Genomic DNA, 26,062 nt, shown 5'->3' with positions numbered 1-26,062 from the left:
GCCAAGTCTTGTCATCTCTACTTACACATCCTAATTATCTCTCTTGTAAGGGCTTATTATTTTTCATAATCCATTAAGATAGTCTGAAAGTGTAATTACTCTTTCAGTCTCGTCATGCATAGAACAGGAAGTGCCTACTGACCCCTAAAAAAAATTTAAGATTTAAAAAAACGATTCTTATCTGTGGTTTACTCGGGTTTAGAGTCCCAGGAGGAAAGAGAACGTTCTCATCTCTGATGTAAAGTACTGTTAACTCTCTGAGATTTGGATAAAGAGGCCTGAAATATCCAGCACTCGTCTTCTTTAACAAATTCAGCTGCTAGTATCGTGGTTGATCACTCACAATGGGAGAAAAATGGCAATCTAGCTTCATGGTAAAAGACTCAGACATGCTTTTAGTTTGTTACAATAGAAGCTAGGAAAGAAAAGCAACACAGCCCATTCATAAAAACTGACTAATAAACAAGGAACATTATTTACACTAATAACTGGACCAATATCAGGTGTAGTGTAATATAACCTTATTCATTTCTGTCAAATATACTGTAGGCGTTGGATAAAGAAATCAGTGAAATGGATCCAAAAGTGAAAGTTTAGCCATTCATAAACTAGGAGAAACATTGGTTGAAAAAACAATCTCACCTCAAGATAAATTTCATAGCTATCTAGAGCTTTCGATCATATCACATGATCTTCATCGGCAGACGGAGTTTGCTCACTTGTCATTGAATTTTATATGTTCAAATTTCCATTTTTTTCTGAGCACTTAAATGACATCTCGTGTTGGCTTGAATGTTGAGGTTCAACGGTTGACAAAACTAACTTAAAGGTCCAATTACTAACTACTCTGGAAGTTTTGATCATATTGAATTCATGTTCATAAAAAAGTATGTTTCAAAGGTCAAGAATGAACTTTCATATTAAATTTTTCAAGCCAAAGTGGACGAGAAATTCAAAGTTAAAGTGCTCAGAAGAACTCCATGTCAATTCCATGACAGCTGGGCAAACTCAATCTTCTGATAAAGAACATGTGATATGATCGAAAGCACCAGAACAGCTACTAAATGGACCTTAAAGTGAGACCAGTTTGTCAACTGCTGTTTCCAAGGTCAAGAATTAAGTTTGAACCCTAAAATTAGCAGAAACATGATAAAGAAATAGTAAAAAATTATTGTTAAAGTGGCAATCTCTAAGATTGTCATTTAAATAAATGTCTGTTATGTAACTATCTATAGCCAAATGAGGTAACACAATGTTGATTGAGCCTATGGCGCACTGATGCAATATTTATATTTTTGCAGTATTATTATTATTATGAAATGGGTGTCTGTGTCGTCCCTGGGTTTCTTGAAAGGCGCTATATAAATCCAAATTATTATTATTATTCCCAGAAAAGTGCAGTATTTCTCCATTTTATACACACAAAAAAGAACTATGCTAACTAATTTTGAAAATTTGAAGCTCGGGTACATAGAAATATAATTTTTCTATGTCCATGTATCAACAAAAAGACTCCAAACTGCTAAACCCTGAGCACAATTTCATTTTTTTCAATCAAATAGAAAATCAACATGGACTGAAATCTCAAGGATTTAAATTGAACAAGTTTTCTATTTAGCATTGCACAGTCGTTTCCTTAATGTATTCTATTCTGTACATATAATATACAGTGCATATATTAACATAGGCTACAGTGTACTAGATCTACTTATATAACGATGGGTGACACATTAATGGAAAAAAACAGAATAAATGAATTGAGAAACAAAGCCAACGCAGGGCAGGAGGGTGTCATTGAAACTGTTTGAGTATTAATATTATGTGAATAACTTGCTTTGGCCTTCACAGTCACTAGATCTCAACTCAACTTAACATCTACGGGAGATTTTCAAGCGGCATGTTGGACAAGAAAACACCAATTGACGGAATATATTATGCAAGAGTTCAACAGACTTGGAGAATCGATGCGTAGATTGTGGCTCTGGTCGTCCGTGGTGGGCTTACTGAGACACTCTTGGTTTTCCTTTAATTTGCTATCTGCATGCATACATTTGCTTTGACACCTCTTAACTGTATGACTGATTATCTGCTGTCATTGTTAATCCAAGTCAAGAAGGCAAATGTATGCCTTTACTCTGCGACAGAAGGAATAAGCTCAGACTCATATTTCAGAGTGTTGCACTAAGCGTTTTAGCATTAATACCTCGCAAATTAAAAAGAGAAGAATATGGTAAGGCTAATGAGGCTTCCGCCTATAATAATCCTGTGGATGGAAAATTGGCTGGATGGATAAAGGCAGATAAGATTGCTAAAGCATAAAGCTTTATTTTCAACCCTGGAGACTGTTTAATCCCTGTAAAACTACGCTCATTACCTCGGTGGAAAAAAAGGAGAGATTTCCTTAATTAAGTTGTTAAGAAACCAGCAAACCCTGCAGCTGTCTGCGACCACAGCAAATTTCATTTGGGAGAAAGACTGATCGACTGACTGTGTGTGCGTGCGTGTGAGAGAGAGAGTGAGAGTGAGTGAAAGACGAATGAAAATAAAATACTCTTCAGTCATTCTTCACTTTTAATGCGTTTCTGTGGTGTTGCAAATTGCTGAACTTAGTCTGAAAAGCGTGAAGTGATGAGCAGATACCCCGAGACATTAAAGCCTGTGTATTAGAATACAGATTCTTCATAAGCAATACAAATTTCTGTATTGTTAGTTCTGGGGTAACAATCCCAGAGCGAACTTGATGTGGTATTGATATTCTTGGCTACAAAGATGTGATTTTATTAAAAAAAGTTGTGAAAATGTGACATATTTGTTTGGTTTATTACAAAAGTGAAGTCCATACAGATCTAATCCCACTTTGTGCCTGCCATATATCCATGTTTTTACATTTGAGGCTGTTGAACAGATGATTACATTGGAGTCACTGTTTTTTTTCTTAATAAGATAAATAAAAGACTAACAGTTTTGAAGACAGTTTCAGATTTTACAACAGGCTATTATAATCAGCTGAAGCAATAAACAAATAAAAGTCGTATTACATTTTTCACACTGAATCAACTTTTTTTTCAGTTTATTAGTTTTCACATTAAAAAAAACCCATGTTGTATATATAAGTACAGAAAGCATATTTTGTTAAGGAAACAGACGAACAAAATCAAGTATAATATGATAATCCCCATATTAAAATCATAATAGTGCTTAATCAAATTGTTAAACCATTTCCCAAATTATTTAATTAAATTTTACATAACATTGCTCATCATTCATCATCATAAAGCAGTTTTATTGTGAGATTCGTTTATTTATATTTGTCTTATTTTCTATCTTATATGCTTTTATTCTCTACTCAAAAACCACTTCCTGCCGCCATTGTGTGTCTAACGGTAGTTCTCTTTTCACCAGACAGACCTGCAGGTGGCAGACTTTGTTTTATTTATGGTGGATACAAGCTCAGAAAAGATTGTCTGTATATCGTTTAGTTAATGACGCTTCAAGTGTACTTTCCAATACATCATTAAAGGATCAATTTATGTGGAAGACGACGAGAAGGAGGATTAAAACAACGAGCTGTGAGGTCCAACAGGTGAGCTATCTAACAGCACTGCTAACATTAGCTACAATTAACAGTTAATGTCAACCGAAAGGAAGCATAAATCAAGTTCAAGTGTAAAAGGTGTGGTTGAACAACATGTTTGCAACGGGTTTTAATTAAGATAGGTTTGATAGGTACGCTTTCTGTCATAACAGCTTTTGCACATATTTATGGAAAGTTTATCCCTTTTCTCATTTTATTGTCTTTTTTGTCCTGATATTTCAGTGTTTTTTTTTATATTGTTCTTGTGGCCTTCACAAGACCATCCTTTATTTTTGCTGTAAAACAAATTACCTAGGTCAGGGATCGGCAACCTTTTACTATCAAAAGAGCCATTTTAGGCAAAGAAAAAAAAACAAAAAATCAGTTTGGAGCCGCAAAACATTTGATCATTGTGATGAAGGTAACACAGTTTATAGTCGAAGTATATAGTATATAAGTCTAATGCAGTGAGAGCCAAAGTGCAAATGTACTACGGAGTATTAGGGCCACATTGAGGGAAAAGAAATCTGAGATTTCAAGAATAAAATAATATTACTAGAAAAAAGTCACAACTTTTCGTGAAAAGAGGTTGTAATATTACGAGAATAAAGTCATAAGTTTACGAGAAAAAAAGAAAATAACACGTAAAATTACTTTATAATATTATGACTTTATGCTCGAAATCTCCGATTTATTTTTTTCCTAAATGTGGCCCTAATACTCCGTGTTACCGTCGTACATTAGACCGTATTCTTTTCCACTTATTTTTAAAAAAATTCACAGGGAGCCACTGGAGAGGTGCTAAAGAGCCGCATATGGCTCCGGAGCCGCAGGTTGCTGACCCCTGACCTAAGGGTACAAATAAAGGCACCTGAACCTGAACCTGTGGTTTGGTGGGTGTGTCAGAGACCGAAATCGGCAACGACGCCCGCCATATTAGAAAAGGCTGTAAATAAGCCGACACAACTTGCTATAATGGCTGTTGTATACACACTGATGCACATACTGCGTCATACATTGTGGGAATTGTATATAACGTCAAATAAATATGTAATATCAAAATAAATTCACGAGTAACGTAGCTAAGTACATTGTTACTTACTAACTTAGTCCTTGTTGCGCCTGTTGGCACATCGGGCAAGGACTAAGGATCTCCACTCATCTCTGTTGTTTGCTTTCTTCTCAATGCTGTTCCATCTGTATCCTCTCGTCTTCATCTCTCCTTCAATGGTTCGTCTCCAGGTTGTTTTGGGCCTCCCTCTTTTGCGTTTTCCCTCTGGTGTCCAACGCAATGCAGCTTTTGTCATGTCATCAGACGGTTTCCTTAATACACGTCCAAGCCATGTCCATCTTCTTCTTATCAATATTGTGTCCATGTCCATTGTCACCCTGTCGTTTTGTGTAGTTCATGGTTTGTAATCTTCCTAGGCCAGAATATCCTCATGATCTTTCTGAGGCGGAGGTATTGTGAAACCTGGAAAGCTTGCCTATATGTCTCTTTCAGTCATTCTCCAGCACTCAGCACCATATAGAAGGACAGATAGTACACAGCTGTTGTATAACTTTATCTTGGTGTTTCTAGTTATATGTGTCGACTTCCAGATGTTTCCAAGTCTTAGAAATGCTGTCCTTGCTTTTCCTAATCTGGACATAATGTCTTGGTCAGCTCAACCTTCTGATGTTACCTGGCTTCCGTGAAAGATGACGTACATGTCAGTTGTTGTCATGTCGAGGCTGAATGTACCCCAAGTGTTTTGAAAGGAACACTAGTTAATATTAATTAAAGCTTGATAATAACTATTTATAAGAAGAGAGAGATAACTAGTTGTTCTGTGTGCTCGACATAGATCAGAAACGTGTCGGGTGCTTTTGGAAAACAGGGATAAATCAGGATAAACAGGAAGGCAATCCAAATCTTACAAGTGTCATATATTACTGTGTTTCCTTTCTGTTTCTAAGAACTATTTGCTATTGATTAATCTCTTCTGTTAAATCTGCATTCTGTTCACATGTCATTATTATTAGCCAGTTTTTATGTTGAAAACCTGTAGCATGACTTAATTAAACTTTGCACTCCTCAGACTTATGCTAGATAATGAGAAGTTTTATCTTAGAGCTCTGAAGACATACTTTTCTCGGACTGGCTGTAATAAACCTATATCATGTGGGTTGCTTGTTACTTTTTAATCACTTAATTAGTGGGACACAGTCAGTGATTGCCTAATAATTTTAGAAAATTAGGTTCTGAGCTGACAGCCAAAAGTGCACCTGAAGTCATGATGCGTTATGTTAGTTAACTCCAGGTTTGTATTGTGAGACTGCCTGCTTGTTGTTATGTATACAAATATCAGATTAATGACTGTAATTGACGTGTTTGCATGGCATGTAACCCCAGCTTTTACAGAAGATAAGTGTAGCTGGGGCTGGTGTAATGCGTGCATGTCATCTTGTGTTGCTGATTATGATAATAATCCACATGACCTTTGTTTGAACATAATCATAATTAATGTCAATATGATACTGCAAACATAACACGTGTGTATGTGGAGGGGGGCTTTCTCTGTAATTCAGACCTTCATCCTGTCATCTTTCACTGATTGTACGCTCAAATGATGGCTTTCTTATGACTTTTACGTCACTTTCTCCCTAGAGCCTGATCCACTGATTTTACCTTATCTCACATATATTGTATCTGGGTCTTTTTTGTCAATCAGTAACATAAAATCACAGCACAGAAATGCCAGAAAGACCACGTTTTAAAAAGGCATTTTTATCGGAATTTAATCTGTTGACATTAATTAAACTTTTGTGTTGTAAAGATTAATTATTTATTGATGAATTGGTGAAATTAATCTGAATAAGCTTTTGTGGCACATACAAGGACAGTTCCATGAACAAGATACAGTAGATAGAAGAGCAGAACTTTTGCATACCTGTAGGTTGAAAGTTGCACAGGGTAAGACCTCAGGTCGACAATATAGAGCAAAAACACTCCCGCGCACTTTCCTCTTCACTTGCAGTCAGAGAATTTTAATTGTAACAATGTTTTGGTACACAGACCTTCATCAGGTTATCAGGACAAATAACCGGATGAAGGTCTGCATACTGAAATGTTGTTAGTGCAAGTGAAGAGGATAGTGCACAGGAGTGTTTTCGCTCCAGGAAGATAGATACAGTAGAAATAGACATACAGCTAAAAACAAGGACAACAAATCTGAACAAAGATAGATAGAAGATATGCATGTTTACATGTATTATAATAGGTACAGTGGATGTTTTGGTGTTACAGGCTTATTGCACAGGAATTGTTTGTGACACTATATGACAGATTTAACTGTTCATTAGAGTGAATGCGTGTGGTAACATACTGTTCTTGTATCTGGTTGTTTTGGCGTACGGTGGTCTGTAGTGCCTACCAGGGCGGAGAAGTTGCAGCAGATTGTGTCCAGAGTGTGAAGGGTCTGAAGAAAACGATGTTACCTTCCTGTTTACTCACTCTGGAGATGTATAAGTCTGTTCCCGTGTTACTGGTTGTTGGCTGATCCGAACCAGACAGTGATGGATGTGCAAAGAACAGACTGGATGATTGAAGTGCAGAACTGGTTCAGCAGCTCCTGAGGCAGGTTGACCCTCCTGAGCTGGTCCATGACGTACACCCTCACTGAGTCTATTTGATGATGTAGTCGATAAAACCAACTGCGTTGGCAGGGAATCAAACCCAGGTCAACTGCTTTGACGGCAGCTATGCTAACCACTATACCACCAACGCCTGTAATGTTGTATCATATTTACATGTAAATACATTATTCGGATGTCTGTTGGTCTTATTTATCCTACATTCTCAACTATATATAAATTAGGGCTGTCAAAGTTAACGCATAATGCGTTAACGCAAACTTGTTTTAATGCCACTAATTTCTTTAACGCATTAACGCAACTTCCGATTTTTTGATTTTAGCAGGCTCAGTTTTCAAGTCAAAGTGAAGATACTGGTATCATATGAAACTAAAAAACCTGATGAATCCATTGATACCAACCGTGTCATACTAGCTTGTCGTGAAGGAGGCTAAATAACGCTCCAAACATACGCTAAATTTTGGCGAGGAAAAACTGTCATGGTCATTTTCAAAGGGGTCCCTTGACCTCTGACCTCAAGATATGTGAATGAAAATGGGTTCTATGGGTACCCACGAGTCTCCCCTTTACAGACATGCCCACTTTATGATAATCACATCACAGCCCTAATATAATTCCTATGTATATTTTGTTTGTGGTGTTGTTTATAATTGTTATTGATGCAAATTTAATATTCAGTTTCCAATTTCCCTTCTGTGTTTGCTGTTAATGTTTTTGTGAAAAAGATTCCTGATTGGTCACAATCCTTTAATTTAAGGGATCCTTATCAAACATATTTGTTTATGTTTTGTGTTTGTTAAAAAGAATAGGCGGCTGATATATCGTTATCTGTTTATTTTTAATTCTCAAATTGTTTGGTATCATCACCAAAAATCTATCATTGTGCAGTTTTATTTCTCTCTCTTTTAACTTTTCTTTCACCTGAAATTGATAATGTGAATTTATTGTGAAAGATAATGTTGACAACCTGTTTAATTACATCCAGTCTAAATATACACTGAAGCAGTTTTCTCTTCCCTTTCACCACCTTATAACAGCATCGCACCCTTCTTTTATTTTCCTCTCACTGCCTTCCACCCCGTCTCCTTGAATCTCCTCACATACTGACTCTTTGATTGATAAACACACCGCTGCTCAAAAAGATAAAACGCCTCAAATTGCAGATATAGGTGCACAGTTTCAGCGTTTCATCACACATGACAAACACACTCTGCGTACTTATTATTCCCTTTACATCTGTATCCCTCTCTTGCGAACGTGAGGTTATGTGTCTGAATTACTTTCCTCTGTGTGACATTGCCGTGCAGCCTGTGTGACCACACTTCTCCGCTCGCTTGCTTCGCTCTTTTTTTAGTTTCCCTATCTTATTTCTGTCCTCATCCCTCCCTTCAACCTCCTTTTACTCCTCCGTCTCTGCTTCTGCTTCACTTCCCGTGACATACACCCCTCCCTCCTTCCCCCCTACCAAGCAACCACCACTGTTTTCCCCTCTACTATCTGTCTCTCCAACAGCTTCCCGTTTTGCATCCATCCATCACTCTGTTTTGTGGTGATGGACGAGATGTGGAAATATGAAAGACTGAGAGACAAATGAGAGAGGGAAGGAGGCGTTGTTGGAGGAGGAAGGAAACATATTCAATCAGAGACTTTGCTGTGGAGAGAGCAAAGGAGGAGAGCGCCGTCTTCCCTCCCTCCCCTCTCCCTCCCCCCCTTCTCTCTCTCTCCTCTCAGTGAGAGCATGTGTGTTGGTGTGTGCACCTCCCGTCTCTCCCGGCTCCGCTGTTGTTCGCCGCCGCCACAGATGAGCTGGGAAGAGGAGGGAAAGCGGATGTATCTGGCCAGAGGAAAACGGGAGGAGTTTTGGATTGGCATGCGAGATTAACCAGCGGCTCTGATCATCAACGGCTCTCCCTCTCTCTCTCTCCGTGTCTCTTTCTCTCTCTCTCTTTCACACACACACGCACAAACATACACGTGCGCTCTCAGACTCACACACACACTCGCGCCGGCTGGATGTCTTCTCGCTAGGCTGAACGAGAGAGGTGCTTAGGCTTGTCATTAGTTGGGGCGCACTGGAGATCCTGAGAAGCCTGGACGTATGTGTGTGTGTGTGTCTATTTGAGTGCACACTCATGCATGAGAGAGTTTCAGCGTGAGTGTGTGTGTGTGTGTGTGTTTTTGAATGGAGATGAGTCGGGACGTTAAATACACAGAGGCGGCTTTGATTGGCTTGCGGCTTAAGTGACTCTCACCTCTCGCTCCGGGTGTCACAGAGGACTTACCTCTGGGATTTTTTTTGTCAATGAAATCGAGCAGTCACAGGGGGCGACAGAGGATGGAGGCGAGGGGTTGGGAGGGCAGTTTGGGATTTGGGTCGAGTGTGTGTGTGGGTGTTGGTGGTGTAATAGGAGCCACAGGCAGGCTGGCAGCCACACTAACTCTCAGCTCAAGGGAGTGATTGAGAGTGGAGGTGGAGAGGAGAGGGATGCCCTGAAGGGAGCATCTTTCTCCTCTGTCTCTTACACTCCGAAGTAGTTATTTGGGTTGTGGAGGTCTTTGCCTCCTTATGTATACTTCCTCTTCTTTGCTAGTTGTTGCTGTGCTTTACTTTTACTGTTTTATTACCATGTTTTCTATAAGTGTTGCTGCAGGGCTGTGTTTTTGCCTCATACTTTTTTCCTCTTTGTCTTTCGCTCTTTTGATGCCTCCCCTTTCTTCTCTCTTTCTCACTCCACCTCCTCTCTTGCTATATCAATATGATTACGGAGTGTGAATTTGAGTCTTTTATTGACGTTCCCTCTCTGTCTGTGTAGGTGTGAGTGCACCGGGGGCGCCCTGGCTGAGGGGCTGGAGGGCTGATGATGGATCTGAAGGAGAGCTGTGGCAGTCAGGGGAGCCAAGAGAGCTCCACGCTGCACCCCACCTCCTGGCAGGCCTTTGCTCACAGCAGCACGCTGCACGGCCTGCGCTTCATCTTCCCTTATGGTCAGCCCAGCGTGCGCCGCTTGCTGTGGGCTGCGGCTCTGCTGGCCTGTGTGGGACTGTTAGCGCTCGAGAGTGCCGAGCGCCTGGCCTATTTCCTCTCCTACCCTCACGTGACGAGCGTGGACGCCGTAGTGTCGAGCAGCCTGGTCTTCCCCGCTGTGACCATTTGTAACCTCAATTCCTACCGCTTCAGCCGACTCACGCGCAACGATCTGTACCACGCCGGTGAGCTGCTGGCCCTGCTGGATGTGCACCTGACAATCCCCCAGCCGCACCTGGCCGAGCCCGAGGTGCTGGCTTTCCTGGAGGAAAAAGCCAACTTCACCGCCTACAGGCCCAAGGCATTCAGCATGAAGGAGTTCATTGAGAGGGTCGGCCACGACCTCAAAGAGATGACGCTCTACTGCCGTTACCAAGGCCAGGAGTGCAGCAGCAGCGACTTCAAAACCGTGAGTCCACTCATGTCGTCTTTTAAATGTCAGCTCTGTTTGGGTCAGAGCCTTTTTGCAGCTTCCCAGCCCTCAGAGGACTCTGCTTGTGAGGTGTTCTGAGTCTTTGCAAGTTTCCAGAGATGGATGTTTTTTTTTTTCCTGCCAGCAAAATGACTTGATATATGCTGATAGCTGCTCTTTCCCTCCCACGCTGCTACGCTGGGTTTTCTCCTGCTGCCTTTTTCTCCTTGGGACTCTTGTGTTTGGCTGCACAGGTTGTCTCTCAAGCTTTGTTCTGCAAATATATTCTCCTTTGTTGCCTTGTTGTTGTCCTCAGCCTTCACATAATAGCATTGTGCTTACTGGCATATACAGTTCTGTAACAGGTCTTCAGCATTTTGGTCCTCGAAGGAAAGTAATTGGTTTGTCTCGGGCCATAGTGAATAGCAAATTCCCCCAAATCCCTTCCTTTATTTCTGTAGCCAAGGAATTGTATTTCTTTTTAAAACAAATCAGAGCATTCAAAGGAGGTTTGTCTACTTGTTGGATTGTCTGGTAATACAGCAGAAAAATTTACTTTTATTTGGATGGTTGCTGCTGGTGTTAATTTGTCCCTCTAATTTTGGCTTTGTTGAGTGTAGCAGCCTGTTGTTTCGTTTATTCTGTGTCAATGCTGTGCTTGTAAAAACCTGATGACATGGAAACCAGAGCTAGGTGTTGTTGGTGAAATGCACTGATTTAAGGCCTATATGTTGCAGCAAATATATATATATACTGTATTCTCTCTTTGAACTGCTGCCCTCATACAGACGTTTCAGGACATTGAAAGCACGGACAAACAGATTAAAGAACAGTTTTTATGCCAGACTGGCTGTGCACTAAACACAGCAATAACCTGAACATCTTGTAAATATTCACTGTGCAGTAATGATATGAGTCGTGCAATACCTGCAGAATGTGAATGTCTTGTGTGTGGTATGTGTGTTTTTATTATTATTATTTTTATTTTATAGTTTTAGAGGCACGTTATTGTCTATATTTCTCGCACTTTTTAAAGGATTGCATTTAAATTTCGTTGTACTTCTACAATGACAATAAAGATATATTCTATTCTATTCTGTATATGTATTTTTGGCAGATGGAGGCAAGCAATTTCTGGCACGCAAGTTGCTTTTGCAAATTAAAACGGCATTCTGAACACCCACTTGTTGCACACTCAGACTGATTGTTTACTAAGTCCATCAGTGAGTAGGTGAAGAACAAACTGCATACAAATGTGAACACTAGAAACAGGAATGGTGAAGCTTTAATAGCACAGCTGTTGAGAAACTGACCTTGTGAATAGAAACTCTCTCTGTCATTCCTTCAATGACAAACTGGATGTTAAAAGACTTTTAAGATCTTCTGAGACGCCTTGGGGAAAGTGTTGGTAATTCTTTTTAAGGCTTACCTCCCTATCACAAATCATACCTACATAACGTATCTGCAGACCATTTTGAAGTGTTTTTATAGTTTTATTTTGCTGTTTAGGACTGTTGGCAGACTCCTGAGTTGTGTAATCCATCACACTGAACACCAAGTCTGCATTAGGTTTGTTGGTGTTGCATTATTATTGCCTTCTAATGCAGTTCCAAGTACGGATTGATTTTGAAAAGTCTGCACTGCATTCCCTCGTAATAATGATGTAACTATGACTAGGGGTTTGGGGTTTGATGGCATTTTATTGAATCCAGATCTTGTCAAATCATTTGTTGAATCAAAATGGCTTTAGCTTTCAACATAACTAAAACTTTAGATGTGTAATCAACACCTTCTGTTGGATGAGAAGACAGAAAAACTGCAGTTTTTAGTGAAAACCTATATTTTGTTTTAATTTAGAGCAGCATTGACACATAAGATTAATAGGTCTGTTTTGTACAAACGTTTCACAGCTTATATTTTATGAGCTACTTTAATTAAAATACAGGAAGTCCTAATTCAAGGTTGTAAGATAAGTTAAAAATATCAGTGTGATATGCCTGATAAGTGGGAGATTTCTGCTCCTGAAATTGATGTGAAGTGATCTATTAGATCATGCTTGTAGACTGGTGTTACAGAGTGATGTTTCTTTAAGGGATGCACCTGTTTCTATGTGTTTAGTAGTACATCATTTAGTGTTTTCTTCTCTCATTGTATACAGATTTTAAGTTTGGAGCAGAGCGCTGATATGGGATCAGTACTCAGTATTGAATTACCGGGACTGGTATCGAGAGAGAAAGCATCTTTTCTCTCACAATAACTCATTGGCTGAGTGGAGTACAGACACTAGCTTGGAGAGAGCACATTAACCAGACAATAGACAAAAGTTTCACATTGGCTTGTTGTCAAGTTATAGAGTTTACATTAATTAGCTGCAGCTGATGTAATCTCCCGCCAGTGATGTTTGTAATTTCACTTGGTAAAAGCGATCGGCAACTAAGAATGAGAAGTTTGCTAACGTTACTTAAATGTTTTGTGCAGTTCTCCGTGCTACTTAGAGATTTAACAAGAGATTTCAGATCGGGCTGCAACTAGGGATTATTCTGCTTAATAATTAATCAACTAATTTTTCCAGCTGTAGTGTCAGAGCTTAATGACTCCAGGCATTTCGCTTTACAGGAGCCGGATCCCAAATAGAACTGGCTATGGCAATGTTGTCCTTCAATTCCTTCGTTCTATGGAGTTATTACGCACAGTATGTATCATGGGACAGGGTCATGCCTCGGGCAGTTGCCTAACTAGCAGCCTGACCTTCTATTTAAAGCTTGTACACAGATTGTAGCTGATACAGAGCTGGATTAACGTGATGTTCTGTCTGTTTGTCTGCCTCAAAACTGACCAGTGAAGCATGCACAACGCCACACAGCGCTACGGAGCTGCCTCTGGGATCCGATCTGCTTTGGACACTGTTGTCATCAACAGAGCTCATCAACGTCCTTATTGCATCTCAGCTGTGTGTATAATCTAAAGACATTAAAGCTGTACTGTTGGATTGATATCTTCATGTTTCATCCTGAGAGATACTCAATGCAGAGACGCTAATTGGAAAGACAACAACATGTTGGCCGTAGTGATTTTCTAGTCATGCCTTCAGACGGATGCTTCGCCTGGAGGTTTGATCCGTATTGCAGTGAGCCGCAGCAAAGCTACACGTCTGCCAGGAGAACATTTTCATAATTTCATTCTGTTGAATCTTCAGGGAGTTAATGCAAAGCTAGCTTGGCTCTGTCACTGCCTTGCCATGTAGCCCCGTGAGTCTCTATTTGACTGTCCTTAGTAACCGTCTTGCATGTTGTGTGACATGCCTTTGACCTCAAGCTGGGTTCACAGATAATCATGTTGACAGAGAGGCTACTAGAAGGCACTGTCATCCTCTTTGCCCTCTGCCTGTTGCTGCTGCTGAGCTCCTCCTAACCCCCCACCCCCACATTCCTCTGTGTCGACTCGCTCCGTCTCTTCTCTCTCTGTCACTGCAGCGACACACCTTCATATCTCCGCCGCCTTCTGAGAGGAAAGAAAGGGGGAAAAAAAGGCCACCAAAAATAGAAAAAAACACATGCATGAATGCGCACAGACACATGCATCCAGACAAACACGGACACACCAAAATATACGCATACATGAATGAGTACACAACATTTCCATGACACTCCAGGGACCCGAGTCAGCGTTTGACTGACATTGTGATGAATGACCGTAGGGATGATTGTGGGACACGGGAGTCAGTGTGATGTGACTGATGGAACTGGAGCAGAGCGCTGCACACAAGGGAAGCAGCAGCTGCATCAGTGTGCACATTTCCACCTATATGCGTGTATTATGTGCGGCCTTGGATAGTTTTTAGCGTTTTTTTCAAATGCGCAGACTGCTTATGGTTGCCAAAATGGAGAGCATAACTCAAGCCACATGCAGCATCCTTCTGGTGAACAATACAAAAGCCTTCCTTCACCCTGTTTAGAGATTCTTTCAGTACAGCATCTCTGCCAGGATGCTGAGTGGTCAGAGTGCAGCTCTGTCCCAGTTAGTGCCGTACAGCCCACCTGTTCACACTTGCTTTTGTGTAGTTTTTGCTCTTATGTAAATTAATTTAAATTTGATGGTGTTTTTATTCATGTCTGTATTTAGGTCGGTTGCCTTGTTTCTTTTGTGAAGCACTTTGTGGCGTTCTGCTTTTGAATGGTGTTAGATAAATAGGAAAGTTGCTTACTTACTAGTAAACTGTGGTGTTTTCAAAAGTATCGATAAATATTGATTCTGAATATTTGAAATGGTTTCAATACTAATTTTCCACAGTATACACGGTAGGGGTGGGGGAAAAAAATCGATTCACCTATGTATCACGTTTTTTTTCACGATTTTGGAATTTATTTTTTTAATCTCAGAATCGATATATTTGCTTAATTTGAGTCTATGCAGAGGTAAAAGGAAGTTCTAGCTTTTATTGTTGTAGTCTGAGTAACGTGACATCATATCCGCTCCCGTTCCATCACCAAAACAATCAGCAGCCGTCCGCTGCGAGACGAAAAAGTAGAAAACGGCGGAGGGTCAGCGTGGATACGACCTGCACCCTCACATTTTAAATCCAAGGTGGTAAACACTACACATACAGTTACGTATGGAAACACTTTGGGTTTCACACATTGCCAGGAAAGGCAGAGCTAGACATCATGGATAAAGCTGCATGCCAACTCTGTCATGGACAGGAACCGTTATCGTTTTGCGGTAACATATTGAATATAGATATTTTCAAGGTATTATATTGAAGTTAGAAATTCCAGTATTGTAAGAACACTAGCAAGGTGTGACTATGTACAAACAGTTGTACTGAAGGGAAAAATCCAGAAAATCAAATTACATTTTATTGTTTGTCTTTTGCTTGAATCATATCATGATGACATTATCATATTGCATTAAGATAAGATAAGATAAGATGAACCTTTATTAATCCCCGGAGGGAAATTCAGGTGTCAAAGCAGCAACATCAACAAACAGAGTGAATCACAGGAGAGGTAAAACTTTACCAAATTCTAACGTCCAAATTAATGATCCAAAAAAAAATTAACATTAAAAACCAACAAGCTGAGTTATTGATGCTTAGAACCGAAACCTAAAAAGAAATTGCACTACAGAAATGGCAATTTTATGTTTGAGGTACTTTAGAAAATAGACAACATTTTCAACTTTGAATGAGTAGCTCAGTACATAACTTGATCAGAGTTCTTAAATTATAAAATATAAGGGATCCTTATAAAAAATGTTTATGTAAAAGAAATCAGCCAATGTATACTGGAATTATCTATCCAGACTAAAAAATCCAGTATCGGTCAGGCTGTTTTGACGTTTTACACTCTTGAATACTTTTCTCTGATGTATGGTTATCAGTTTAAATGTTTTCGATACTAGTGCTGATTTGATATCTGAGTTTCAGAACAATACCACCTCAATTTGATAAAAAAATAGTGTTTCAAACTCAAATGGTAAATGTTGTCTAAAAATAAGCAGCCGCACAAGAACTTTACTTAAATAAAATACATAATCATAATTTAAATCAGGAACTATCTGATCAAAAACAGTGTTTAATAACGGATGTGGGCCACCTCGTCTGGAATAAAGACCACCTCTGTTAATATCATAGAAAATGAATACACTTTGATTTAATAAAACATTAACCGTCAGGGAAAAAGAGCAAAGGTCAAATGTCATGTATAACTATCGTTTAGGTAGTCATCTATCATCATCATCTGTTAACTACAACGATCATGACATGAGATGTGTCAGGATCCGGGTGCAGCTAAATAGTTTCCTGTAATAAACCCCGTCATACTTTTCATTTTATTCACATCACCCAGCCTTAAGAAGGTGAGATGATGTCAGTGCGAGTTAATCAGCCTGTGTTTGTTTTTTTGTTGTGTATGATTACAACCACGATTAAATGCTGATTGATCACACTGACAAGCCACATCAGTGTCTGCCAGAGTAAATCAGCTCAGTGTGTCTGACCTGCACATGCTTCAGTTATATATAAATACCCCCGGTGCACAGCGGGCCAGGGAGGACCTTATATCACACTCTGCCTTAATGTGAAACCTGATAGCAGCCAGACCCTGAGCTCTGTATCACACAGACACTAATTAGGCTCTCGTCTTTTCCTCTGACCAGAGCCTTGTTGGAACAGCACTGCAGATGTAATGGTGCTGGCTGTTTACAGCAACAGTAATTAGCCATTACACACAACCTGTGGCCTTAGCACTCCACTAGCTGATTATTGCATTCTCCTCGCTCTCGCCAGCAGAGCAGCCCCAGACCACTGTCAGCCGCCCATCGGGGGAGGATTGTGTGCTTTCTAATCTGTCCACCCCCTCTTCTTCCTCCTCCTGGCAGCTACAACTGCATTTTATCACTTACAGATTCATTTCTCAACATTTGAAAAACCCAATGCATCACATTAGGGTTTTAGCGGATGTACTGTATTAATCACTAATGTGGCATTACCATGGCATTTTACATTCCCGGCAGGCACGAAGTCTGAGTCTCTTAAAGGGCATAGTAAGCACCGCTGCCACCCACCAGCACGCCTCTCTAAAACGCCCCGGAGAGGCAGCAGCAACCTGTGCTATTTAACCAGCTTGGAAGAAAAGCTGGAGTGCAGCCACGGACCGACAGCTCAGTGTGGATGGTGCTTATGTGGTAGACACTGCAGCTGTCTGCAGTGGTGGATTATGGTAGGCTGATGTTATAGTGTGTGTTGTGGTGAGGCTTAAAGGAGCAGTAATTTCCCCCTGAAGGGTTTTCCTCACCCTCAAACAACTGATACTGATTTTGGGCTGTGCTGGATATGATTGGCTTAGTGATTAATTAAATGATTAATTTGGTTGACGTGTTGAAAAGGAGTAATGCAGTTTAGTGTCCTGTCCGACAGAAAAACACTTCAGTCCTTCATCCATTTTCAGAGCTTTATCTTGATAATGGTCTTGTACACTTTACTCAGTTCTCAGAGCTAACAGTGTTCACACAATGTAGAAAAGGTTTGCTTTTGCCGTGACCCATGAAGTGTAGGCAGGAACTAAACAATAAAGCCACGAGCCAGTGAATGCAGAGCTCCTCTTCCTCTTTGTCAAACTAAGACGGTATGAACGTAGGAGTCAACGTGGTTGCCTTTGTGACAGTGGGTCCTGCATTGTGTTAACTAAATAGCTTGTTTCTGACTTATGAGATATTTGTAATCTTGCTTTACCGAGGATGTGCCTTATGCAAAACATACAGCATGCAATGAATAAATACATATTTACCTTTTTATATATATTGGGTAAGATCATGATTTTTTTCTTCTCCCACTCCTGATTAGGAGCTGGATATATTTTGGAATTTTTCGACGCTAGTGCCAATATGAAATGATGATAAATGATGCGGTGGAGACTTACTGGGAAAGTGGCTGCACATGTCCTTGATAATACACGCAGCACCGTGGCTGCCAACTCTCCCGGTGGCTGAGCTGGGGGCTCAGTTGTCTGTTTTGCACATACACCGGCAGCTGGCGCACCACTGCATGCGACACACTAATCTTGTCGGTTAACGGTTAATAATCTGTTAACGAGGGTCAGTTATCTGTTTGAAAAGAATTCAAAATTAACATCCCTATTAGCAACTACAGATGTCACGAGAACCGATACTTCGGTACCAAGCCTCCAAAATTCTAAAAAAGTGACGGTACTCTTTCTCTACAGTACTGAAGGTACCGTACGATGCCTGTAATGGTCATTGGTAGGGATGTGACAGTAAGGAAAATGTTCCCACCGGTTAATAAACTTGTGACAACACCGGTGTCACCGATTACACCGGACATTTTACAAGAAAGGATGACGGTCAATATGTGCAGAGCGCTGACTCTGATCTTACCGTCGGGTGGCGGTGTGTCTGGCCTCTCCGGTAGCGCTTTGGCTGCGGGGCTCCGCTGCAGGGGTCTACCTGGCGCCGCAGCTCCATGCACACCGGCTGTGACGGCTCCATCCACCTCGCCGTGATTACCTCATTAACATTATGGTTCCCTTATAACAGTTGGGACCAGATGCGTTCATGGTCAGTATGTAATGTCCGTCGTCCGACTATCGATTGATAATATGCCGCTGATACGCCAAAATAAACAAAAAGGGTCAATTCTTTTTATTTATTACTTAAAGGCTACATGCTTCTGTTTTTTGTAATGTTCAAATGTTTTTAATTAAAGAGTACGTGTTGAATTACATGGGATTTATTATTTTTTTTTTTTTTTTTTTTTACCGTGGTATCGAATTTGGTATCGAGAATTGTGGAAATTCACTGGTATTGGTATCGACTACTAGATTTCTGGTACCGTGACATCCCTACTAGCAACTTATATAGGTTTCACAGCTACAGTATGCCCTATAATACAGTATGTTAGATAGCATATCTCTCCTGTTGTATTCATGGAGAGAGAAGTGTTTGTATGGATCTGTTGTAGCAGGAGAAACTTTGGACGGCATTTAGACTTTCTTTACGCTCAACATGAACAAAATGTCAAGTTCAAAAACAGTTTCAACCAAGAGCAACACTTCATAGAGGTGTGGTTCACCTTCAAAGTGCCACAGAAATAGAGATAAAAAGACCCTTTTGCTGGAATGCGTCAACTTACTTTATGCACTTCACTGTGCATTGAATGGAGTGCAGTGGGATTGAACAGTGGTCTGGAAATGAATAGGATTTTATAGTCAATACGAATCCATCAAAAAAAAAAAGGCCTGGAACAGCTCCTGTCACGATTCTGTAGTTCGGCTTAAGACTCCCTAAAATATATCTTTTATTTGCTGGCCTAGTTAATCACCTAGTGGTCTTTTAAGCCAGCCAGAAAATGAGAGGTTCATGGCCGAGGTAGAGATCTGTGTCAGTGACTGAGGAGAGGAGAAGTCAGGACATGAAGTCATGGTTTGATGTTGCATTCACGCCTGCGAAGAGAGAAGAGGAAGCTGGATGAGAGGAGTACGGCCCATTACCTCAGCAGCCTGTCTGGAGACCTACTTCATCGTGGCCACAAGAGGAGGAGGAGATGCGAGTGTGTGCGTGTGTGTGTGTGTGTGTGTGTGTGTGTGTGTGTGTGTGTGAGTGTGTGTGCGTCCGTCTGTGTGTCTGTGTGTGTGTGTTTTAATGTGCTGGAGGGTATGTTTATATTTTTTATGTGTGTGTGGGTTTGTGTTGTAATATGCTGTCACATGCAGTCAGTCTTAGTTTGTTATGCACGTGTGTGTGTGTGTGTGTGTGTTGCAGCTGCTCGATGCATTAGCCGTCCGTTGCTTTCAACAGATATTGACTAATGGTTATAAAATCAAAGGTCAACACGCTAGTTAACTTGAATCCTCTCGGCCTGTCTCGATGCTGCAGAGTGAAAATTGCGAGCTGTTGGCATCAGCTTCCAAGAACACATTGCGTCGTGCATGATAATGATAATTTCATGTTTTATTGATCTGTTTAGAAATCCTCTTTTTGTTTATCTACCTCTGCAGACAGTAAGGTCAGCATCCTGGGGCATGATGAGAATACAGTGACTTGCTCTAAGGCCGTTCAACTTAATGATCTGATGATCACATTTAGAAACCAGGAGGTAGCACTTCATTTTCTTTCTGTTGAAATCGTAATGGTTTTAACAGAGCGCTCATTATGAAATTGATTTTGCTGAAAAATACATGTGAAGAAAATTCTGAATGATAGGTTAAAGCAAATCATAGCAAATTGATGTTTTGGTGAGAGAATTCACAAAGTGGTTTTGGTTGTAGTCAGAAAATGTTGGTGTGGGTGGGCGTGTATTTGGCATTACATTTATATGCTCCTTGCAGCTGCAGAGTGAGTCAGGTTCCTCGATAAGCTGCCTGAACATAAGAGTTTACTACACATGTAACTGCTCAAACCTGAATGACTGGTGTTGGGGGAGGAGAAAAAAAAATCACACGACCTCCTTAAACAGACTGACAGACTCTTTTAGACTCCCTTTTTGTCCACCTGTCTTTCTCTTTTTAATCTCTGGAAGCTGCCCAGGAGCTCTTTTGATCTCAAGCGTTCAGACTCACCTGAGAGCTGTGTGCTCTGCACCTCACGGCTCTGTTTGCTGAGGTAAAGAGATTTAGGGGGCTTTAATGGAAAGTGACCACGATACCTCGATATGTTGAGTTTTTCATCTTCTCTAATCACATTTGGCACACATGGAAGTGTAGGGAAGAACTCATTGTGTTTTAGTTAGGGCTGTCAATCGATTCAAATATTTAATCACGATTAATCGCATGATTGTCCATGATTAATCTTAAAATTGTCCAAACACATTTTTTTTATCTGTTCAAAATGTACCTTAAAGGGAGATTTGTCAAGTATTTAATACTCTTATCAACATGGGAGTGGACAAATATACTGCTTTATGTAAATGTATGCATATATTTATTATCGGAAATCAATTAACAACACAAAATAATGACAAATATTGTCCAGAAATCCTCACAGGTACTGCATTTAGTATGAAAAATATGCTCAAATCATAACATGGCAAACTGCAGCCCAACAGGCAACAACAGCTGTCAGTGTGTTAGTGTGCTGAATTGACTATGACTTACCCAAAACTGCAAGTGATTATCATAAAGTGGGCATGTCTGTAAAGGGGAGACTCGTGGGTACCCAGAGAACCCATTTACACTCATATATCTTGAGGTCAGAGGTCAAGGGATTTCTTTGGTCATGACAGTTTTTCCTCGACAAAATTGTGCGCAGGTTTGGAGCGTTATTTATCCTCGTTTGCGACAAGCTAGTATGACATGGTTGGTACCAATAGATTCCTTAGGTTTCTTAGTTTCATATGATGCCAGTATCTTTACTCTGAAAGATCGACTGTGTTAATGCGTTAAAGAAATTAGCGGCGTTAAAATGAATTTGCGTTATTATTGCATTAACTTTGACAGCACTAGTTTTAGTTAATTAATCAGTGAAACTTTACATTCCCAGAAATATTAGGATGCTTCACATTGTTGAAACAGTTTAGATGCTTTCTTGTTGGAGAATATCTGAAGAGGTGCTGTACTTTGCAATACGGATACTTTTTTTTTCACCTTGCAATGTGACTTTTCAGTCTGTTGAAATACCAGACTAAAACTTTAAATGTCAAGATATCCCTTTAACAGCTCCACCTCCCAGCAGCGTCACCTTCCCTGTCTCCAGGTACGGCTGCTGTCCTGCTGGAAAGGATCTTACATCGGTGTCAGGACAATGTGCGCTCTTTTTGTCAAAATGACGCTTGTGTGCAGGACAGCATGACTTCAAATCACAGACATCGGCCCCACGAGGCTAAAGTTGGATTGATTCTCTGTCTTGGCTATTTCTGTTTGACCAGGTCTATTCATTGTATGTTAGGCTGTATCCGTCATTGTGGAACAAGAACGGGCTTAAGGCATAATAAATGTATTTCAATGTTATGTGAACTCTGCAGTCAGCTGACTTCATCACGTACAGTCATCTTAGGCCATCTGGCTCGCTAATTAATTAATACAGACCAAAACAATAGATGAAAGTAGAGTAAATATTGAACATTCATCAGGTGTCCATAATCACAAATCCACATGATTGCTAATGCTTCTCTGTGTTTCATAACATATTTACTATAATGACCAGGGATGTGAAGGTGAGGACATTTCCCACCGGTTAGTAAACTTGTGACGTCACCGATTACACCGGATATTTTATATTTGTAGAGCGCTTACTTTGATCTTTAACGTTCGCTGCTGGGCTGCAGGTTGTGAACCGGCTGTGACCGCTCCGTCCTCTGCACGCCGATTGCTTCATTAACGTTATGGATCCCTTATAGCATTGGGTTTTTATTACAAAATATTGCCAAGTATGTGCTTTTCCTTTCGCTTTGACACCAAATCCTCCGCCATCGTCCTGTCTGACAACTTTCTCTCGTCCCGTGTGCGTGAGATCTGACTCCTACTACTCTGTGCTGAGACTCTGTACAGAGCAGGCACTTTGAGTGTCGTCCGACTATATATTGATAACACAGCTGATACGTGACGTAAAAATGAAAATGACGGTGGGGGCGGTGTTATAAAGTGATAATCCTTCAGCGTTGTGTCATTAGCTTGTTCTGCTGCCTTCAAGTGCCCCAAAATCAATTCATGCTTTTTTAAAATTATTTATTTTATATATATATATAATTATTATTTCAAGGATAAATCCACTATTTAACACTACAACTTACTGATTTGCAATTAAGCGTTGTAAAGTACTTACTTTTCCTAAATCTGCCTTGTCTACTTCTGCTTATACAGTGTAAACCGCTTATAGTCCTCACGTCTGTCCAGATCAAATTGATCACTATAAGCGGATGCTTATTATAACCAAATGTTTGTTGTGCATCATTTGTCATGCAGATTACCATCTAATTGACATTTGTGTATTTATTACATGAATACAAAGTAATGAAACAGCTTCGCTATTTAGTGGCCCGCTGCCAATTCTTCTGCCTTTTCCCTCTCCGAGGGTGAGGCATTGCTGTTTTTGGCCGGCTCTGCAGCGCGAGCGTGCATTCAGAACGCCGCCCCTTTGCCGGGGCTCCTTGTTCTCTCACCTGGTAGCGACATGCAGGGAGACGGGCGCCGGTCTGCATGAGCTGCCGGCGCTGCGGTGCCGAGGAGCTGGTCGGCAAAGTTTCAATGTGCACGCAGCATCAGCCTCAGGTATCCAGCTGGAAAGCAGACGGACCACGAGGCAAAGTATCAAGGGAGTAAAGTAAAAAACAAAACAAAAATTAAATTAATGTTAGTCTAACGTAGCTTTAAATTTTTTTCCATATGTTGTCATGTAGGAAAAGACCCCAAATGAACACAGTACATTATTTAAACAGCATTTTTATAGGAATGATTCTGTCACAAGCGGCTGATCACTGTAACCGTGATCACTATAAGCTTTTTTGACAAGCCCCAGAGAGGAAAAGTAAAATTATTGCTATCAATCAAAAGCATGTGGGTGTATAAATGTAACCAGCTTGTAAATCTAACACCTCAGATCTAAAACACAACAGTCTTGTGGCTGTGTTGCATTCTGTATCTATCTGTTCTAGGAAAAATCTGTTTTTTACTCTGCCTCTTACTCTGACCCCAAACCTGGATGTTTACTGCTGTTTTAAACATTTAAATTGAGTTCTGCTGAGACCTCGTATTGCCTCACTTCCAACTTCCTCCACTGCTCTCCTTTGTTTTTGGCAGCCGCACCGTGGAGGAAATAAAGCAAAGCCTGCATGAACAACACTGTGCTTAATGTTTGTTTGTGTAATTACAAACAGCTGAATGAATGGACCGTGTACTATTCTATCCGTAGTCCTTTTCTCTCTATACTACTGTGCCCTCTGACCTTACCTCCAGGTGAACAGTCTGTAAAAAAAAAAAAAAAAAAAAGACCCGCTACATAAACCTTGTTACCATGGTGACACCAGAGATAAACAACACATCAGTATGAAAACACAAGGTGATAGCACACGCAGCATGTTCCCATTTCCTCACTTAGAGGAAAGATAGTTTGGGCGGTGATGACGCTGAGTGTGAAGCATCTGCCTGATGAAATGCTCTTGTGTTCACTGGCGAAAAACAAAAGCCTTCGATAACAGACTGATCTCAGATAGTGTTTGAAATGCTGTCTCGCATAAATCTGAACTTCTAACCTTCCATATCGAAGGCCAGCATGCTCACCTTGAGTCTCCTTTGAGAGCTCATTTGGGTGAATATGTTACCAAGCCTTATCCTTTCTTAAAACTCTGCATCGTAACTAGTAAGAGTTTCTTTTTTCCAATGGTGAAACTGTTATTTTAAAGAAAATATTCTATAAATACCTGCGAAAATAGCTTTTTCTGTAAATTGCACATACATAAATGAGCAGCAGTACAGCAGTGCAAACAACACTGATTTGTCTCTCTTTATTCTGTTCTCACCTTGAACTTTCTTTCTTTTTTTACCTTCATCAGTCTTCCTCTGTCTAATAATATCTCGCTAAGTTTGTTTCAGTCCTATCTTCTTTACTTCCCCTCCTCAGCTTTCACACTCAGTTCTGTTTTGGCAGTTACCGCCTCGCTTTCCCTCCCCATTCATTATTTAATGAGCGGTTGCTTGGATGTCCACGGATCTGGATCCAAACTCCATCCTGAGATACCACCATAGGGCGACTAGTACCATTAGTAACTGTCTCTATCATGTCATGCTACAACAACACTTCACGTACCGCTGGCGGTGATACCGGCTGGTGTTCCTGACAAGACGAGTGCATCCCCGTGAAGCGAATGTGCCAGCTCATTGTCAGCATCAGCCGTGATGCGGGAAGGTCGGCGATTGTAGCGTTTGACTTGATATTAATACGTACTGACAGCAGGCGAGCAGCGGAGGCAGTGTTTGATCTGGTATCTACATGGACATTTACTCAGTGTGAGGACGACTGGCAGGCGGGCAGGAGGGCGCGCGGGCGGGGGTGTAGAGGAGTAGAGCAGGGTGAGCTCAGTTTGGACATGTGCGTTACTGTTACAGCAGGCTGGAAGAGGGCCGCTGACACCCAAAGTGGTGCCGTCTCACGCCTGGCTGGATTCATGATAAGGGCAGGATGAGCGGAGAAGATGGCGACTGGAGTTTGTGTTGTTGTTTTTATGACAAAGAGAGAGAGCGAGAGGTACAGTGAGTGAGTGTGTGAAAGTACAGGTGGCGATATAAATACTGTGTAGTATTCTATGAAATGTATTACATAATGAAGCTTGGTATTACTATCATATATGACAAAGGAAAGCAGTAAATTGTCACATTTAAGAAGTGGAAACCAGAGAATGGTTTACTTTTTTTAGCTTGAAAAGTGACTGAAACAATTATTTGATTGTTAAAATAGTTGCTGATTAATTTTCTGCTGATTGAAGGCATTCATCGACTAATCGTTGCAGCTTTAAATAGTTTAATCTTTGTGATGTCAGAAGAAAGTGAAACATACACATTTCCCAGAGCCCACGTTAACGTCTTCAGATAGCTGTTTCTATAATTTAAAAACTTGTACACATGCTAGATATTTGAAATGCTGATTCAAGTATTTCTAGACATAATACATTCAGATTTGACAACTTTTAGGCAACAAGAATAAGTAGATGAATATTAAGGTTTCAGTGTTCCTCCTTTTTGGGTGTATATACTTTAGTATTTCTAAAATCCTGGCTGCTGTTTGATGTTTCTGTATCTGATGAGCCTTCAAACTCATGGATAAATCACTGAAAGTGGACTTCATGGATTGTATTTCATCTTCTCACTTCTACATTTATCAACATGCTCACAGCATCACAGCTTCTTATGTTTTTTTTTTTTGAACAGGTATTTTTAGCAGTAATACCTGCTAAGGATCCAAAACACCAACG

The 26,062-nt window shown here is 40.5% G+C and overlaps 1 protein-coding gene across 2 annotated transcripts in view; it reads left to right on the top strand.

Annotated features, from left to right (window-relative positions):
• Positions 1-3,422: 3,422 nt before the first annotated feature.
• The window catches only part of asic2 (acid-sensing (proton-gated) ion channel 2), a 393,228-nt gene continuing 370,588 nt past the window's right edge, over positions 3,423-26,062 (top strand). Inside the window, exons 1-2 of one of the 2 annotated variants that reach the window (XM_074656269.1) lie at positions 3,423-3,583; positions 10,024-10,644. In XM_074656269.1, coding sequence (XP_074512370.1) covers positions 10,069-10,644 — 576 coding nt within the window. In that variant the 5' untranslated portion in view covers positions 3,423-3,583; positions 10,024-10,068. Of the gene's footprint in view, positions 3,584-8,944; positions 9,253-10,023; positions 10,645-26,062 lie in introns of those variants that run through there. The other variant, XM_074656268.1, reaches the window with a different exon arrangement.

This window comes from Sebastes fasciatus, chromosome 13 (genome assembly GCF_043250625.1).
Source record: "Sebastes fasciatus isolate fSebFas1 chromosome 13, fSebFas1.pri, whole genome shotgun sequence".
Taxonomy (NCBI): Eukaryota; Metazoa; Chordata; class Actinopteri; order Perciformes; family Sebastidae; genus Sebastes; species Sebastes fasciatus.
Note: the sequence above shows the minus strand (reverse complement) of the source record. Positions and strands in the feature narration are given on the sequence as shown.